Source organism: Artibeus jamaicensis, unplaced genomic scaffold (genome assembly GCF_021234435.1).
Source record: "Artibeus jamaicensis isolate MK-2021 breed Jamaican fruit bat unplaced genomic scaffold, CSHL_Jam_final contig_1085, whole genome shotgun sequence".
Lineage (NCBI taxonomy): Eukaryota > Metazoa > Chordata > Mammalia > Chiroptera > Phyllostomidae > Artibeus > Artibeus jamaicensis.
In genome coordinates, this window is record NW_026521214.1 from 1,367,547 (window position 1) to 1,386,257 (window position 18,711).

At 40.8% G+C, this 18,711-nt stretch overlaps 1 protein-coding gene across 2 annotated transcripts in view; it reads right to left on the bottom strand.

Moving 5' to 3' along the window:
- Nucleotides 1-18,711, bottom strand: part of UIMC1 (ubiquitin interaction motif containing 1) — a 111,381-nt gene that overhangs the window by 39,847 nt on the left and 52,823 nt on the right. For both annotated transcript variants that reach the window (XM_053663466.1, XM_037164027.2), the window contains exons 8-9: nt 15,912-16,015; nt 6,724-6,877 (exon numbers count right to left, since the gene is read on the bottom strand). In XM_053663466.1, coding sequence (XP_053519441.1) covers nt 6,724-6,877; nt 15,912-16,015 — 258 coding nt within the window. The remainder of the gene's footprint in view (nt 1-6,723; nt 6,878-15,911; nt 16,016-18,711) is intronic.

Below are 18,711 nucleotides of genomic sequence, written 5' to 3' on the forward strand. Positions count from 1 at the left end.
AGGATTTCAGAAACGTAAGTCCACACAACTTCTGGATGCAAAAACCAGTGGGGATTTAGTCAGTGGAAGAAACTTGTGGAGCTCCAAGCAATTCCTCTTAAAGAACCCACACATGGACTCATGGACTCAAACTCACTTCCACTGGGCTCCAGCACCATGTAGCAACTTAAAAGGCACCAAGTGGCATAAAGAGAGGAAATGAAGTGTCTGGCATCAAGGTGAGCAGAGGACATTGTCCCTTTTCTAAACCCTCCCCACTCAGAGCCAGTAGACTGGTGCCATATCTGAGACTCTATCAACCTGGCTAACACTATTTGATTCTCCTTGGAGAGCCCCAGAAGCGCTGCCCCACCCAACTTTCAGGTGCCCACCCAAGCTGCTTTTCCATATGAATGGCTGGTCTCCATATGAAGTTGCTTCACACCTTCCTAAATCCTCTCAAACAAGCAACAACTGGACTCAGTAACCTCCAGACCCAGCACAAGCAGCAGCCATCTCAAATTGCTTTATAGCTCAGGTAGGTGCTCCCAACAAAACACAGGTGGGGGCTGACCTTGGCCTGCACCACCTGGGAAACCCCAGGGCCTGTGCACACAGTGGACAGCTATCGACCACACCAGAGCATCACCACCTGCCCCTGCACAGCTGATCCTCCACAGAGGGTGGAGGTTGGTGGTCAGTGGTCACAGCCAGTCCTTAGAGCTGACTGGCCTAGATAAATCCCTACCATTGACCTGCCAACAGCAACCAAGGCTCAACTACAAGAGGAGGGCTTACTCAGCCCACACAAAAGGCATATCTCAAGTACCCAGCTTGGATGATAGGGGAGGCTGTGCCACTGGACCCTACAGGACACCTACTACATTAGGCCACATTACTAAGACATGGAGTCAAAGCAGCTATACCTAATATATGGAAACAAACACGGGGGGGGGGGGTGCCAAAATGAGGAGACACAGAAACATAGCCCAGGACTTCCAGCCAAGATAGAGGCATAGGTAGACACACTGTGCCTCCTTGCACAACCAAAAGAAGAAAAACAACTATTTAAAAACAAAAGCAACTAATTTCTCTAAAGAAATGATAGAAAATTGAACTGTATGGAAGTCCAACAACCAAGGAGTTAAAGAAGACACACTCATCCAGACTGGTAGGGAGTGGGAGAGATGGGCGTGCAGAGAGAACTCACCACTGGCAAGTGGCTGATGGAGTAGGTGGTACCACATTTGCACGCAGATAAACTGGGAGGAATAATTGGGGACCAAAACAGACCATACATCCCAGAGTTGCAGCACAACCCAGGGCCCCAGCGCAGGGGAATAAAACCTCAAACCTTGAGGCACCAGCGGAGACACTCCCAGCCTCACAGGAAAGCTCGTTGGAGTGATCCTTGGGGTCCTAGAACATAAACAAGCCAACCCACCCGGGAATCAGCACCAGAAGGGCCCAATGTGCTTGTGGGAAGCGGGGGAAGTGACTGAGAGCTGGCAGAGAGTGGAGCAAGTGCCATTGTTCCCTCTCAAACTCCTTCCCCACATAAAGTGTCACAATGCAGCAACATGGGTTACCCCACCCAGGTGAACACCAAAGTCTCCACCCCTCACACATAACAGGTGCATCAAGGTAAAAAAAAAAAGTGGCCCAAATGAAAGAACAGATCAAAGCACCAGAAAAAATACAACTAAGCAATAAGATATCAGATGCACAGTTCAATACACTGGTGATCATGATGCTCACAGAATTGGTTGAATTCAGTTGCAAACTAGATGAAAAAATGAAGGCTACACTAAGTGAAATGAAGAAAAATGTACAGTAACCAATAGTGATGGGAAAGAAACTTCCTTCACTCCCAATAGTGAGGGGAGTGAAGGGGAGAAAATGGGACAACTGTAATAGCATAATCAATAAAATATTTTTTAAAAATAAAAATAAATAAAATCTTTAAAAAATAATAAAAATAAAATCTAAAAACCACATCCTTGGTTTTAAAAACACACTGCCCAAGAGCTAAAAAGAGAAATAATAAATAAAATATAGCTGGAAAAAAAAAGAAAAAACATAGCCCAAATGAAAGATCAAAACTCCAGAAAAAGAGCTAATCAAAATGGAGATTAGCAACCTATCAGATACAGAGTTCAAAATGCTGGTTATAAGGGTGCTCAAGGAATTTAGTGAGGACCTCAACAGCATAAAAGAGATCCAGTAAGAAATGAAGGATTCATTAATTGAAATAAAGAACAATCTATAGGGAAACGACGGTAGAGTGGATGAAGCCAAGAATCAAATGAATGATTTGGAATATAATGAAGCAAAAAAACACCAATGAGAACAAGAAGAAGAAAAAAGAACCCTAAAAAACAAGGAGAGTATAAGCAGCCTCTGGGGCAACCTCAAGCATTCCAACACTGGCATCATAGGGGTGCCAGAAGGAGAAGAGAAAGAGCAAGAAATTGAAAAGCTATCTGAAAAAACAATGAAAGAAAACTTCCCTAATTTGGTGAAGGAAACAGACATGCAAGTACAGGAAGCATAGAGTCCCAAACAAAATGGATGCCAAGAGGCCCACTCCAAGACACATCATAATTAATATGCCAAAGGTTAAAGATAAAGAGAGGATCTTAAAAGCAGCCAGAGAAAAGTAGTTAATTACATACAGGGGATTTCCCCTAAGACTGTCAGCTCATTTCTCTAAAGAAACTTTGCAGGCTAGAAGGAATTGGCAAGAAATACCATATTTTGCAATAGGTGTAATGCGTTCCTGTGTATAATGGGCATCATGTTCTTGGTGCGAACTTTCAGGAAAAAAAACCTTTCATTTTAATTTTTTAATTTATATTTAGAAACAAAATCAATTTCATATTCCAGGGTGATATTTTGCATACAGATATAGTTATTACTTTCTAGAGTTGTAGTAGTTTTAATGCATAAGCATAAATAAAATAACTAAGAACATTTATATAGATACAGAATTAGTACAACCCATGTATAATATACACCCTTATCTTTCCCTAAAAAATTTGGGCCAAAAAGTGAACATTATAGATGGCAAAATATGGTATTCCAAGTTATGAAAAGCAAGGACCTATAGCCAACTATAATTTAGAATCAAGGACCTACAGCCAAGATCGCTCTACCCAGCCAAGCTATCATTTAGAATCAAACAGCAGATAAAAAGCTTCCCAGACAAGAAAAAACTAAAGGAGTTCATCTCACTAAACCATTATTTTTTTAAAAGATTTTCTTTATTTATCTTTAGAGGGGAAGGGAAGGAGAGAGGGAGAGAAATATCAGTGTACGGTTGCCTGTCGTGTGTCCCCTGCTGGGACCTGGCCTGCAACCCAGGCATGTGCCCAGACTGAGAATTGAACTGCGATCCTCTGGTTCACGGGCCCACGCTCAATCCACTGAGCTACACCAGCCAGGGCTCACTAAACCGTTATTATATGAATGGTTAAAGAAACTTATTTAAGAAAAAGAACATTGAAATTGGGAAAAAATACATCTCTATCGACAATTGAATCTTGCCCTGGCTGGTGCAGCTCAGTGGATTGAGTGCATGCCTACAAACCAAAGGGTCGCTGCTTCGATTCTCAGTCAGGGCACATGCCTGGGTTGCGGCCCAGATCCCCAGTGGGGTGCATGTGAGAGGCAACCACACATTAATATTTCTCTCTCTTTCGCCTTCATTTTCCCTCTCTCTAAAAAGAAATAAATAAAATCGTAAAAAAAAAAACAATTGAATCTAAAAAGCAAACTTAGCAAACAAGAAGAACAGAGCCAGAATCATGGATACACAAGAGCATTTTGATGGTTGCCAGGTGGGAGGGAAGTGTAGGGGAAAAGGATGAAGATGTGAGGAGATTAAGAGGTACAAATAGGTAGTCAGAGAATAGCCATGAGATGTAAAATATAATATAGGAAATGGAGTAGCCAAAGAACTTATAAACATGACCCATGAGCATGAATAATGGTGGGGGGGGGGTTGTCTGAGGGAGTGGTATGTGCTGGGTGGAGAGGTATAAAGGGGGAAAAATTATGACAACTGTAATAGCATAATCAATAAAATATAATTTAAAAATAAATTTTAAAAAGCAAATATATAGCTTAAAGATGTCTGACCACAGTAAATACTATAGCTTCCTGTTTGAGCACACACTGCCCGAGCCCAGTCTGGAAGGTATCAGTAGGGGCTGCTCTATACAGCTCCTTACCTAATAACTCTGACCAGAAGAAGGTCTTCTACTCCTAGAGCTCAAGGGGCAGCCAACTTCTCAAACTCACTGATTTCTGGACCTCAGTGCTGAGCAGGCTGTTGACTCAGACAAGGAGTAACACCACTTGGGGGAGCGTGTTTCGTGAGGCACACGGACAGTCTCTTCCTTCTCTGGTCACCAGATGCCCAACCCAGAATTCTTTCAGTCACTGGAACTCTCTGCTAAAAGTGAGACTAGAACTACATCAAATTAATATTGCATCTAAAATCGCAGTCCTTCAGTGCTCTTCTCGTAAAAGACGTTGATGGCCCTGGCCAGGCGGCTCAGTTAACTGCAGCATCATCTCACATACCAAAAGGTTACAGGTTCAATTCCCAATCAGGGCACACAGCTAGGTTGTGAATTCAACTCTCTCCCTTCTCTCTCTCTAAAAATCAATAAATACATCCTCAAGTGAGAATTTTAAAAAAGCTGATGACCAGATTTAGGTCTTCACCTTTTACTGTATTCAAAAGACTACAATCCTATTAAATAAGATCCTTAAAAATTATGACAAAAATCTTTGACCAAGTAATTTCACTACTGGGAGTAGTAACAGCAGCTAAAAGTTCTTAAGTACTTACTATGTGGTCTGTACCATGCTACCCACTTTCCTGAAAATATCTCATTTAACCTCACAAAAACCAAATAAGGTTGTGACTATCACTGGATAGATGAAAGGGAAGCCTGGAAACTGGCACAGGTCACACACTCTAGTGAGTGACAGAGGTGGGGCTCAATCTCAGACGGTGGGACTCCAGAGCCCATCTTTTTTTACCAGCACCCACATGAGGAATGCATCCTTGGGAAATAACCCCAAAGTATAGCAACGTCTTAAGGCATAAGAGGCTCAGTGCCATGTACATGGCAATTTGAAGCATTCTAAATACACAACAGTTAAGTAAATGGAGACAATTCAAATTACAAAATATTACATAGGCATTAAAATACTTTTATATTGCCCTGGCTGGTGTAGCTCAGTGGACTGAGCACAGGCCTGCGAACCAGAGGATCGCGGTTCAATTCCCAGTCAGGGCACATGCCTGGGTTGCAAGCCAGTTCCCAGCAGGGGACACATGAGAGGCAACCATACATTGATGTTTCTCTCCCTCTCTCCTTCCTTCCCCTCTAAAGATAATAAAATCTTAAAAAAATACTTTTATAGCTAACTTTTACTCATGAAGGAAATTTATGCTATTAGAAGAGAAAGCAAAATACAAAACTTTACACATAGACCTCAACTATGTAAAAGTTACCTGCACATGGAAAGATCTAATTCACTGTTATATAAAAAAGACAAGTTGCACAATAATATATACATGGCATGGTCCCACTTATATAGATAGAACCTGACTCTAAATGTAAGCCATTATTATTATTATCACTACAGTGGACATGTACTACTTTTCAATCAGGAAAAAAGTCAACAAATTTATTTAAATTATACATTTTTATATCTTCCTTATTTAAGAAATAACAAGTGTATTGCTTCAGGAAAATTAAATAACATATCTTTCTTTCCCAGAAATCTGAACTTCTAAACTAGCTCACCGTTTCAGATTAAATGCCTCTATCTTATGGCACTCAAGCAGCACTGAGGAACACACCGCACTACCACCCATCATCTCAAGTACAGTTACATTCTGCATGTCAGACCACAGAAAACCGTGGACCACAGAATACTGATAGTATTACGCATAGAATTCAAAGTCGCAGACAGAAAAGCAAGGCTGCGGTGGAACTTCAAGGGCCCCTCCCTTACTCACACTGGAGTTTTGGTGCACTCTTCAAGAGACAAGCAACAGCTTCAGGGCAATGCAGCAAAAACATGTAGGACACGAATGGGGATTAGAAATGTTTGGCAACTGCTGACTTCAGGTAGAATTTACTTGCACACACACACAGAAACCTACAAAGTACTTTCTTTAAAGATCTTTATTTTTTGAAAGAGGGGAAGGGAGGTAGAAAGAGAGGAAGAAACATCAATGTGCAGCTGCCTCTCACACGCCCCCTATTGGGCCCACAACCCAGGCCTGTCCCCCGACTGGGAATCAAACCAGCAGCGACTCTTTGGCTCAAAGGCCGGCACTCAATCCACTGAGGACAAGGGACTTATTTTTAATTGAAAATGGGCAACTCTAGAACTTAGTTCCTGAAGTTCCATACAAGTTTCAATATTTAAACACGTAAGTTGAAATGCAAATTCCATGGCACTGTCATGAATGTCAGCCTAACTATGGCAAAGAAGAAGCTGCAACATTAAAAGATAAAAGATTTCCCCTTTCCCTTCTCCTCAGGTATGTACTACAAAATGACATACCTGCCAAAGTAATAAAGAACATGAAAAGTAATAAAGAATTAATTAGATAGAAAACAAATAAACAAAAAAAATTATAACTTTGAAGAATTGTCTCTTTTTTCTGTACTGTATTGTACAGAATTACAAAACCGTCACACAGTTAGTCCTTACCTGTATCCTGCCCCACCAGCCCATTGCAGTACATGGCATGTCGCTCAATCTTCGTGGGTGGGAAGCCTTGGTCACACAGTGGGCAGGATACCTTGGTACTGGATGGGAAGGTAGAAACAGGTATTTCCTTCTCAGCATCTTCCCTGTTACCAACCTGAAGAACATGACAAACAGCAATTGTTAACAGCTTTACTTTATAAAATAATTTCCCCCCAAAGAACTATAAGAAACTCTATCCATACTTCATTTACTATTCAAGAGACAACTCCAGTCAGCTTGCATGAGGACTGGACTGAGGATGAGACATACAATGACACACTTAATATTCGGTGCCTGCCCACTATTTGCTAAGTACTCTGCATGTAAAATTCATTTGATACTCACAGCAGTCTAACAAAGGTATTAACATACCCCTTTGACACATGAGAAAAGCGTTGTCCAAAACAGTAAAGCAACCTGCCCACAGTTACAGGACAAGGAAGTGGAAGAGCTCCAAACACCACAGACATCCCTCTGTCCCGCTGCAGGTCCCTGTCCTCCCGGAGTCAGTACACTGTGCCTGCAGTGTTCCTATAGTCTACACAGCAACAGCACCTTAAAGACACTCTCCCAACCTCACAAAAGGACTGCGATGTTGTACTTGACTTGAGACATATATAAGGAGTTAGAAAACAAAAGAGCTCTAAGCAAAAGCAGGACTAGAATTTAAGAATCTAGGTCTCAGCTTACACCAGTTGAGATACACCATCTCTTGTGTTTTATTTATGACTGTTGGATTGAAAGCAGATATACCACCAAGACCCAAATATTCAAGAAGTTCAAAGAAAAGTCATTAAGACAATTCTGCCAAAGCCACTCTTACACCTTCTCTCCCCTGTTCCTCCCATTGTTCCACAGTCATCATTTTTCCAACAGTTGTGGTGTCTCTCAGAGGCAGTTTTGTTTTACCTTTACGGGTCAAAACAGAGAACTCTGCAGTGATATATTCAACAGTATGAGTTAGCACTGCAGCACTACTGCCCAACACTCGCTTGGAAGGACAGCGTGTCCTATCCAATCAACGTGAAACTGTCCTGCACAGTCACTGCTCCCATTTCAGAGCAAGGAGCACCTGGGCTGTCATTACGCCTTACTACAGGGAAAAAATAGACCATCTTCTGCTACAAGAAAACAGGACCAAAACTGCAATGAGTGGATAATCTGAGCTCTAAGCAAACTGGGTTTGGGGATAGTTTTTTGTCTCTTAAGTTTAGAACATCCCTGAAATCTACTGCTTGTGAAAGTGACCCAGCAGAGAGGGAAACAGGCCATCTAAATACCAAGTCAAACAGTTTCTACAAATGCCAGAAAATGCTGTTTTCAACACACATGCTTCGTACTTAAAAAGACATACTCTGAACAGGGCAAAAAAGAAAGATGAGGAAGGGACTAACAGTGGCTGAGTTCCTACACTAAACCGGGCCTGGCCAAGCATGTTCCGTATCCATCCCTCTCAACAACCCAACTAGTCAAGGTATCACTAGCTCCAGTATTACAGAAAAGGAAACTGAGGCGTAGAAAGGCGAAGTAACCTACTGATCACAAAGTTAGCAAGTAGGCAATCTAGACTTAAGGCCTGTATGATATCAGCCCTTCATTTCCACTCCACCATGGTGTGGCAAAAGCAAAAGGCATCTCCTCCCACTTTATTCCTGGTAGCTGGCTCTGCCAGGTATTGGGAGACTATATGGTTCTATTATCCTTCTATAGGAGGTGGGGTCTAGAAGTTCTAGGTGTTATTTATTCCAAGCTTAGTTAATGAGCTTCTTACATATCCAGCTTCTTCTGTTCATAAGTTTTACAATGAAAAGTCATCTTGTGCATGCAAGGCTATCTGAGCAGAGGGGGGGAAAATCAAATATACCCAATAATTTGCAAGTAGTCTTGAATTACTGAAAGTTAGTGTCTTGGCCTTCTGAAGTTCACCAAGTGCAGAAAAACTGTATAACATGAATGTCACAGTGCTCATGCCCAGCTCTGTAAAATGCAGAAAATGTACCTTCAACTATTAATGTATTCAAGAGAGAGCAATCTATTATTGTCTTATTGTAAAGACAAAAAGCACTGCCAAACACACTCATAGGCAACTCAGAAGGTTTCTGAACGTTTTTATATTAAAATAAAATGTTTTCCCAACACCATTAAATGGTCTATTTAAATATTAACTATAATGGAGGAACCTCAGGAAAAAAACCACAAGCAAAGCAACTTTTACCAGGACCATGCACTCAGGGACTAAGTCTCTGCAGGATGGCTTACACTGCATGTAAAATATGTACAGCCATTTCTCAAGAAAGGCAGCTGGACACCACATCTTGACCTCTTAAATGTCTCTTTCCTTCTGGTCTCAAAAGAAACTCCACCTCAAGAAATGGACCCCATGAAAATAAAAGTGCACCCTACAAACTACTCCCCCTCCCCCACCATCTGCTGGGTGACTGAGAAAGCCGTCTATTTAGCTATTTTCCCTTTGACCACAGGTCCCTTAACACAATATATTTAAAAAGCAATGGACTAAACCAGCTATTTGATTTTGAATAACATCTATGAACTCTTCTGAAAACTGATAATCTGAGATTCCATCTAAGGGAAACTCCCCTAAGGGTAAGATACTCAGAAAACATTATTTCCAAAGGAACCTGACCACTGCAGGAAATCATATCAAGAGGGATTACAGTTCTGCCCACGGGTACTCCAAATACCCAAATACTGTAGAGCAATTTGCTGCCATTAGTAAGGTAATATCACTGAACAACTGCAAATACATTACGAAGCAGTAAAATAACAACTAGTTCCACATGCATACTTCTGCCAAATCTCTACTACAGTCTTCATCTAATTTAATCCTCAGAAAAACCCAGTGGATATCTCCATTGTACATATGAGAAACTGAAATTCGGAAAAGTATTCCCCTTTGGTACTCCCCTAATGCCCCAAGCATCTCTCTATCATTGTATTTCTCAGACCACATTATAATTATAATTTTCTGTTTATATATCTGTCTCCTCCCTTAGCAGGGCTCTTTGAAAACATGAATGGTTTTTTTCTTATTTAATTTTATGTCTCATGAGTCCAAAACAATGACTAGGTTCAGTATACTAATTATAAATATCTGCTAAATAAATGACTAAAATGACTAATTAAGTAATTTGTGCAGCCCTGGTCAGTGTGGCTCAGATTGCTGGAGCATTGTCCTGCACCAGAAGGTTATGGGTTTGATTCCTGGTCAGGGCACATATCTAAGTTGCAGGTTCAATCCTTGATCTGGGCATGTATCAGAAGCAACTAGTCAATGTTTCTCTCTCCCTTTCTCTCTCTCTAAAATCAGTGAAGAAAAAAATGTCCTTGGGTGAGGATGAAAAATTTGTACAAGGTCACCAAGTTAAGTGGAGAGACTGATATTCTAAGTCACATCTTCTAATTTCAATGCTCAAGCTACACTTGCACTATACCATACTACTTACCAATAAACAAGAAATTCCAGGACAAATGATCCTATACAGAGATCCCAAGGACAAGAGTACATACCCATTATACTATCTTTGTGTACATAAAATGTACAAATTCTATCTTTCTAATTAGTGACTTATATAACTAGGAAGTGATTACTCAACGACTTAAACACTGCAGTATCTCCAATTTCTTTTAATGAAAACTTCTAAGACTACAGACATCCACGGATATCAGCAAACAGCAATCCAAAAGGAGGACATTCAATGTGAGAAAGACCATACGATTCCATTTGATGTGCGTGCAGTGCTGCAGGCGTATGTACTGTAAATCCTAGTGAGTGTTAATGCCCTTTACCCCAAACAAAGAACAGTCTCCTTTGCAGTCGTGCATGGGTAAAAACCGGGCCCGAAGAACCAAAGGCTCGAAGAGCTTCTTATACACATTGAGATGACTGTGTTAATAACACTCTGTTCCCTCTCTCTCTGTTTAGAAGGTTTTGGTCCCTCATTAGGAAAAGAACCTGCGGCCATTCTGACATTCTCTCGCAGGCTCTGTCCTCAAGTTGCTCTGTGCTGCAGGGAGTGTCATCGTCTTTTCTGTCACCACTGGCATCAGGGAATCTGGGTCTGTCAGTTGTGACAGATCAGATTCCAGGGAACCAAGCAATATGCATGATTCATGAAAGCAGCATTTCTACCCAGTTACCTGCAGTGCAGAAAATAGGGAGGGGTTCTAACTTCAACTGTAAAAACTGTTTTTTAAAAAACCCAGAATATAAAAAGGAATAAGAGAATGAATCCCTTTTAAGGTCCTCAGAATAAAAGAGTATAAACAAATGTAACCCAAACCTTTATTTCCACAGAAATATTAGTTTAATTCTCAGGCTGTTTTCACAATAGATTTTAAAGACTTTAAGTTCTTTTAGAAAAAAAATTCTTGCCCTGGATGGTGTGGCTCAGTGGATTGAGCATCAGACTGTGAACCAAAAGGCTGTTGGTTTGACTCCCGGTCAGGGTACATGCCTGGGTTGTGGGCCAGGTCCCTAATTGGGGACACACAAGAGGCAACCAGTAGATGTTTCTTTCCCCCACCCTCTCTAAAAATAAATAAATAAAATCTTTTTAAAAAGTATTATCTTGTAATTAAATGTTTTATCAGACTCAAATATGAAAAATAAACATTGAGAATTTTCAACAAAAGCATGAATTTGGACTTCCGATCAAGATGGTAGTATAGGAAAACATGGTACTTACCTCTGCCCACAATATACTGAAATTACAACTAAATTAAAGAATAAGCATCATTCAAAACCAACTGAAATCTAGCTGAACAGAAGTCCTACAACTAGCGATTTAAAAAAGAAGCCACGTCGCCATGGCTGATGTAGCTCAATGGATTGAGCACTGGCCTACAAACCACAGGGTTGTTGGTTTGATTCCCAGTCAGGGCACCTGCCTGAGTTACAGGCCAGGCCCCCAGTAGAGGGTGCATGAGAGGCAACCACACACTGATTTCTCTCCCTCTCTTTCTCCCTCCCTTCCACTGTCTACTTAAAAAAATAAAAAATAAAAAATAAACCACATCAAGACAGGTAGGAAGAGTGGAGATGCAGAACAGGCCGCTCCCACACCTACACGTGGCAGATAAAAATCAGGAGGGCTATCTCAGCTGTGGATGTCTCACTTGAGGAGCGAGGGGCCCCAGCCCCACACCAGGCCCCAAGCCCAAGGTTCCAGTGCTGAGAAGAGAATTCCCCCAAACTTCTGGTTGTAAAAATCAGTGGGAATTGAGGCTGAGAGACAGAGGGCTCTGGAATCCCAGGCAGTTCCTCTTAAAGGGCTGGCATACAGACTTATTTTGACTCACTCCCTCTGAGCTCCAGCACTGGGATAGCAGCTCAAAAAGCACAAGGACATACAGAAAAAAACCGAAATGTCAAGCATCAGGGCAGGGGCTGAGGGACAACTTTCTTCCAGACAGAAGTGTTTATAGAGGCCCCTGTTTCTATTCTGAGAATCCTCACCACAGACCTGGCAGGTGGACACCATATCTGGGTTTCCACCAACCTGGCTATCACTGTTTGCCCCACCCTGGTGATTCCCTAAGATTCTGCCACCCAACTTGTGGGCCCACCCAAGCTGTTTTCCAGTGTCTTTTACATACAAATGGCCTGTGTTGGCTCACACTTCAGACTTTCCTAAAATCTCTCAAACAAGCAGCATCTGGCCTCAGAGAGTCCCATACCTCTTGCTAAGTGGTCCCAGGCCCAGCATTAGCAGCAGCCGACCATGATGTGCAGCTTAGCCTCTCCTGGGCACCTTCAAGCCCAGCACAAGTAGCAGGCATCTACAGATGTTTTGTAGCTCAAGCTGAGTGGTCCTTGGCAAAATACCGGGAGTGGATGACCTTGGCTGCACCTCCCTGGAGGCCCCAGAGTCAACACACCAGATAGACAGCTTCAGACCACATCGAAACACTGCCCAACAATCTCCACATCAACACACTCAGGGGGCAGATTCAGTGGGCACCAGAGCACTGCAGAAGTAAGTCCTGCTTTGTGGGGTGGGCCCCTGCCCAGCTGATCCTCCAACAGTGGTTGCAGCCCGTCCTTGCAGGGGACTGGCTTGGGAGTAAATCCCTCTCATTGACAGGTGACCTGCAATCAAGGCTCAACTACAACAGGAGGCTGTACACAGCCTACATGGCGGTGGGGAGAAGGGAGCTTGCAATTGGAGTGCCTAGCTTCAGTGATCAGGGAAGGCTGTGCCACTGTCACCGAACTCTACAGGATACCTACTACATCAGGCCACTCTGCCAAGCCTGGGAGACAGAGCAGCTCTACCTAATACATAGAAAGAAATGCAGGGAGGCTGCTAAAATGAGACAAACATGTCTAAAATGAAAAGAAAAGAACAAAACTCTAGAAAAAGAACTAAACAAAACAGAGACAAGCATCTTCTAGATGCAGAGTTCAAAACACCAGCTATAAGCATGCTCAAAGAACTGAGGGGAAGAGTAGTTGAACTTAAGAGAAAACTTCAACAGCATAAAAAAGAGCATGGAAACCATAAACAAGAACCAATCAGAAATGAAGAATACACAAACTGAAATGAAGACTAATTTACAGGAAATCAACATCAGTTGAGTAGATGAAGCTGAGAATCAAATCAGTGATTTGGGATATTAGGAAACAAGAAATACCTAATCAGAAAGGAAAAAAAATCCAAACAAATGAGGATAGTGTAAGGAGCCTCTGGGACAACTTCAAGCATTCCAACATTCACATCATGGGGGTGTCAGAAGGAGAGAGAGAGCAAGGAATTGAAAACCTGTTTGAAAAAATGACAGAAAACTTCCCTACCTAACCTAGTGAAGGAAGTAGACCAGAGTCCCAAACATGATGAACCCAAAGAGGCCCACACCAAGATATATTATAATTAAAATGCTAAAGGTTAAAGAGAGAATCTTAAAAGCAGCAAGAGAAAGACAGTTACCTACCTACAAGAGAGCTCCCATAAATCATCAGCTGATTTCTCAACAGAAACTTTGCACACTAGATAGAAACTGGCAAGAAATATTTAAAGTGATGAAAAGCAAGGACCTACAACCAACATTACTCTACCCAGCAAAGCTACCATTTAAAATGGAAGGGCAAATAAAGTGCTTCCCAGACAAGAAAAAAACTAGAGAAGTTCATTACCACCAAACCAGTATTACATGAAATGTTAAAGGGTTTTCTTTAAGAAGAAAAAGATTTAAAATATGAACGATAAAATGGCAATAAATACATATCTATCAACAAATGAATCTAAAAAACAAAACAAAATAAATGAACAAGCAGAACAGAAACAGACTCATAGAGAGAATGTTTTGATGGTTGCCAGATGGGGAGGAGGGTTAGAGGGATGGATGAAAAAGGCGAAGCAATTAAGAAGTACAAATTGGTAGTTACAGAATAGTCATGGGGATGTAAAGTGCAGCACAGGAAATATGGTCAACAGTATTCTAAATCACAGGTGGCAAACACAAGGCCCATGGGCCAGATGCGGCCCTCTGCCTCGTTTTATCCCACCCAGCACCTTGTTTCTACCCTGCACCCAGCTCTCACTTAACTGTTTGGGAGTAGTTACATGTATACAGTCCTAAAATCACATTCGGCCCTTTGAAGGCAACCAGGAGGCTGACATGACCCCAGGGGAAAATGAGTTTGACACCCCTGCTCTAATAGCTATGTATGGTGTCAGATGGGTACTAGACTTATCAGGATGATCACTAAGTAAGGTTTTTTTTTCCTATTCTTTTTTTCTTTTTTACAAACTTTCAATAGATGGCAGTGAGGGAGCTGCACTGCTATGTATGAAACCCTGACTCACACAGTAAGTTATATAAATGTCTAATCATTTGGGTGTACACCTGAAACTAATATAATACTGTATGCCAACTGTAACTAAAAAATTAATTTAAAAAATTTTAAAAGTATAAACTTGTAGCATCAGGTTTACAATTAAAGCCAGATATGTGACATTAGGAAAGGTCATACTACAAATAGAGACTTGCTTATTTTATCACACTGCTGTTCTGACTTTGCATTTCTGAACACACCTAAAAATTAGGGCTGAAAGTTAGTTATCTCATAATATGTTAGGCCTGTCCAAAAAAAGTGCAGCCATTGTTAATATAACAAAAACGATTTGTGCAATGTCGATGTAATCTGGCAGCCAAGGAGAGTGGACTGGAATGCACATGTGTGAGCAATGATGATTATCACCTTTTGAGTCAGTGGGGGCGGTAGAAGGCGTTGAGTGAGCATGTGTACTGTGCAGCTGTTGCATTCAAAATGACTAAGTGAGTAGAGCAATGAATGTGCAACAAATTTTGCATTAAGTTTAAATGTTCCCCTGTGGAAACTATTGGGTGATTCAGAAGGCGGCAGCTATGGGCAACTGGTGATTGGCAGCTTTATCATGACAACATGCCTGCTCATGCATCATGTCTCATGCAGAGTTTTTCAGCAAAACATCAAATCACCCAGATGACTCAGCCCCACTACAGCCCAGACTTGGCACCCTGCAACTTCTGGATTTTCCAAAAACTAAAAATCACTTGTGAAACAAAAGAGATCAGACGATCGATGAGATTCAGGAAAATATAACAGGGCAGCTGATGGAGATTGGGAGAACTGTGTGAGGCTCCAAGATGCTTACTTTGAAGGGGAATGTGGTGTCACTGTCCTATGTACAATGTCTCTTGTGTCTTCTTTAGTAAATGTCTCTATTTTTCATATTACGTGGCTGGATATCTTCTGAACAGACCTTGTAAATACAGTGACTATTTCCAAGACTATTCATCTCTATTACTTATCGGTATATAATAAAAATACCCCAAATTTAGAGGCAAATCTATGTTTAAATTCTAACTCTACCATTACCAGCAGTTTGAATTTGAATTACTTAAACATCTTAAGCCTCAAATTCCCCATCTGTAATAGAAATAATAAAGCGTATTAAAGTACTCATGAAACACTATGTTAATTTTAGAAACAATGCTGAACTTAACTGTAAGAATCCTCTCTGAGGTAAGTGTCCCAAAAGATAGTACCCCATCATCTAAACCTTTTCAGTCAAGGTCAGTGTGACATCAGACAGAGGACTACCAATATAGAGAAAACACTGAGAAAAATTAGAGAGAATATTCACCTCCTTATCTGCCATTATTATTCTTACTTCATCCAGGGACTCTCTGCTACCTGGAGAAACTTCTCTTTCAAGGTCAAAAGTTTCAGGGGAACTTAGCTGTGTCTCTGTAATTAAAAAAATATAAATCTCATTAATTTTCATTTTGTATTTTCACTGTTGAAAAAACAAACACCTGCCTTGGCTGGTGTGGCTCAGTGGACTGAGTGCTTGCTGCTTTGTGAGCCAAAAGGTTCGATTCCCGATCGGGGCACATGCCTGAGTTGTGGGCCACATCCCCAGTTCGGGGCATCAGAGAGGAAACCACACAATGAAGTATCTATACCTCTCTTTCTCCCTACCTTCCCATCTCCCTAAAAATAAATAAAATATTTTAAAAATTTGTTTTAAAAAGCCACACCTATCTCCCCTAAAGTTTAGGGTATGATAATACGGTGGTAGCCATATCGATCCCGCTTGTTTCTTTTTAAAACTTTACTGACACATAATTTATGTACAGAATTCACCCATTTTCAGCATATAATTTTATGAGTTTTGACAAATTCATACAACTTAGACATGTATCATTTATACCATGTAATTAACTACCACAATCAAGATATAAAATATTTTAACACCCCCAAAAGTTCTCCCTTTCTAGCAACCCAAAAGGGTGCCCTTTGTGGTCAATCCCCTCCCTCTTGGCTCCTTGCACTGACCAATCTACTTTATGCTGCTATAGCTCTGCTTTTTCTATAATGTCATCTGGTGTGTCATCCTCCGTGTCTGACCTCTTTCATTTAGCATGTGTCTGAGAGGCATCCCCAAGGTCACATGTGTCAGTAGTTCATCCCTTTTTACTGCTGAGTAGTATTCCTCTATGTGGGTATATCCATTTGTTTATCCACTCATCAACTGATCCACTTGGCTTTTAGTTTTAAAGTATATTTATTTTGACAGAAAACAAAAGCCTGACAATGTTGGTTCTGAGGTCAAAGGGATGATTAGGGATGACAAAAATTTGGAAGCAGAAATAGGAAATACATTCTCAACAAGGATATGCCTTTCTTTAATACATTCTTTAAGCAGCATCTATTCATTCATCATTATTCAATAAGCTCCAGGCACTTTACAGACTACTAGAAATATGGAGATGAAAGATGTCACAGTTCAGGGGTAGGCATTCTATACAGCTCATGGGCCAGACTCAGCCAGCTGCCTGGTTTTGTTAATACATTTTTATTGGAACATAGCCACACTCATTCTTCCTTGTGTTGTCTACAGTTGCTTACGTGCTAAAATGGCAAAGCTCAGTAGTTTCAACAGAGACTATATGGCCCACAGTGCCAAAATATTTACTATTTAGCCTTTTATAGAAAAGTCTGCCAAACTCTGGTCTAAACCCCTATCTCTTAATTTAACAAAAGAACGGTTAACTATATTTCAAAGAAGGACAATAAATCTGGAGAAGAAATTTGTTTCAGAACACAATTCCAGTAAGTCCTCTGTTATTTACACTGTACACACTATACATCTACCTGGTACTTCTGTGCTTCTCAAATACAACGAATGGTCAATAATGGGCAAATAAAGTACCTGTCAGATACTGAGGTATCTCCTCAATCATCAGAGAAGGATTAAATACATTTCTAGTGTTAAATATATTTTAATAAGACATAATTTTTGAAGACGATATATACACACACAATTTTACCACTTTATTGGAAAAAGGATTACAGTGCATAAACTTCAAAATCTTTGTCAAGATTCCGAGAAATATTAATTACCAAAAGAGACACTGAGTCTATCAAAAATAACAGCTGCTCACTGCTTGCTCTACTGTAACAATAAAAAGACTCTAATTAAGCTTTCTGTAAAGGGTGGAATGCCCAAATGTAAAGACAACTTAAAAGGGCATTAGCCCCTTAGAAATAAACAATGCTGGTATCATATACAAAGTGGACATATTGGTAAAATCCTGCTTCTTCAATGAAGTAACTAACTCTAAAAGGATGCTATAATTTTGAGTATCAGGCCCCTGGAACTGTCAAAAATATGTAAAATAAAATAGGTAAGATGAACTACTACATGAAGTCTGTGTTTCACTCGTTTAGAACAAAGTTTTCAGACAATTCAAATGCACAGCTTTTAAATTACATATTGAGGGGAACTATATATTTAGAGACTCAGGAGTCTGGCTCCACGAAGAAGGAGTTTTACTTTCGCAACAGGTTATGAAAACCTTCTGCAATCTCACTTAGAAGTGGTTGTGTCAGCAAACCGTTGGACTTAATTAGCAGGCTAATGTGAACAAGTCATGATCTAAAAGTTATCTAACCTCAGTCACAAAGGGCTTGCTTTTCCCTCTCTCCATAACCAGGGTTTTAAAGATGATTGTATTTGCAGGTTCCTCCAGCGAGATCCCAGGGTGCTATCACATCCCTCATCCTAAACAGGCAGACTGAGTGACTCTGGGCAGAATGGCCTAAGTCAGAAGCCCCACACAGAGGGGCAAAGCTTTCTTCTCACCAAGACAGCACAGCATTCCTGCGCGTTCCTGCCAAAACTGGGGCACTTGATAGTGGGGTCACTGGACAGGCAGTAGTCCAGACAAATGCATTTCGAGTGAATTAAGAAATCGCTTTCAATAAGCACCAACACAGTTAAATTTTAAAATGAGTAAAGAAAGACCTTAATGATATGCTGTCAAATGTTTTAAGATATTTACAGGACTTAACAGTTTTCTTATTTTGACTTCTTTCAAGTTTTCTCCATAGAAACTCAAACTTATTTTATACTAGTCTCTCTGACCATAACAGGTTAT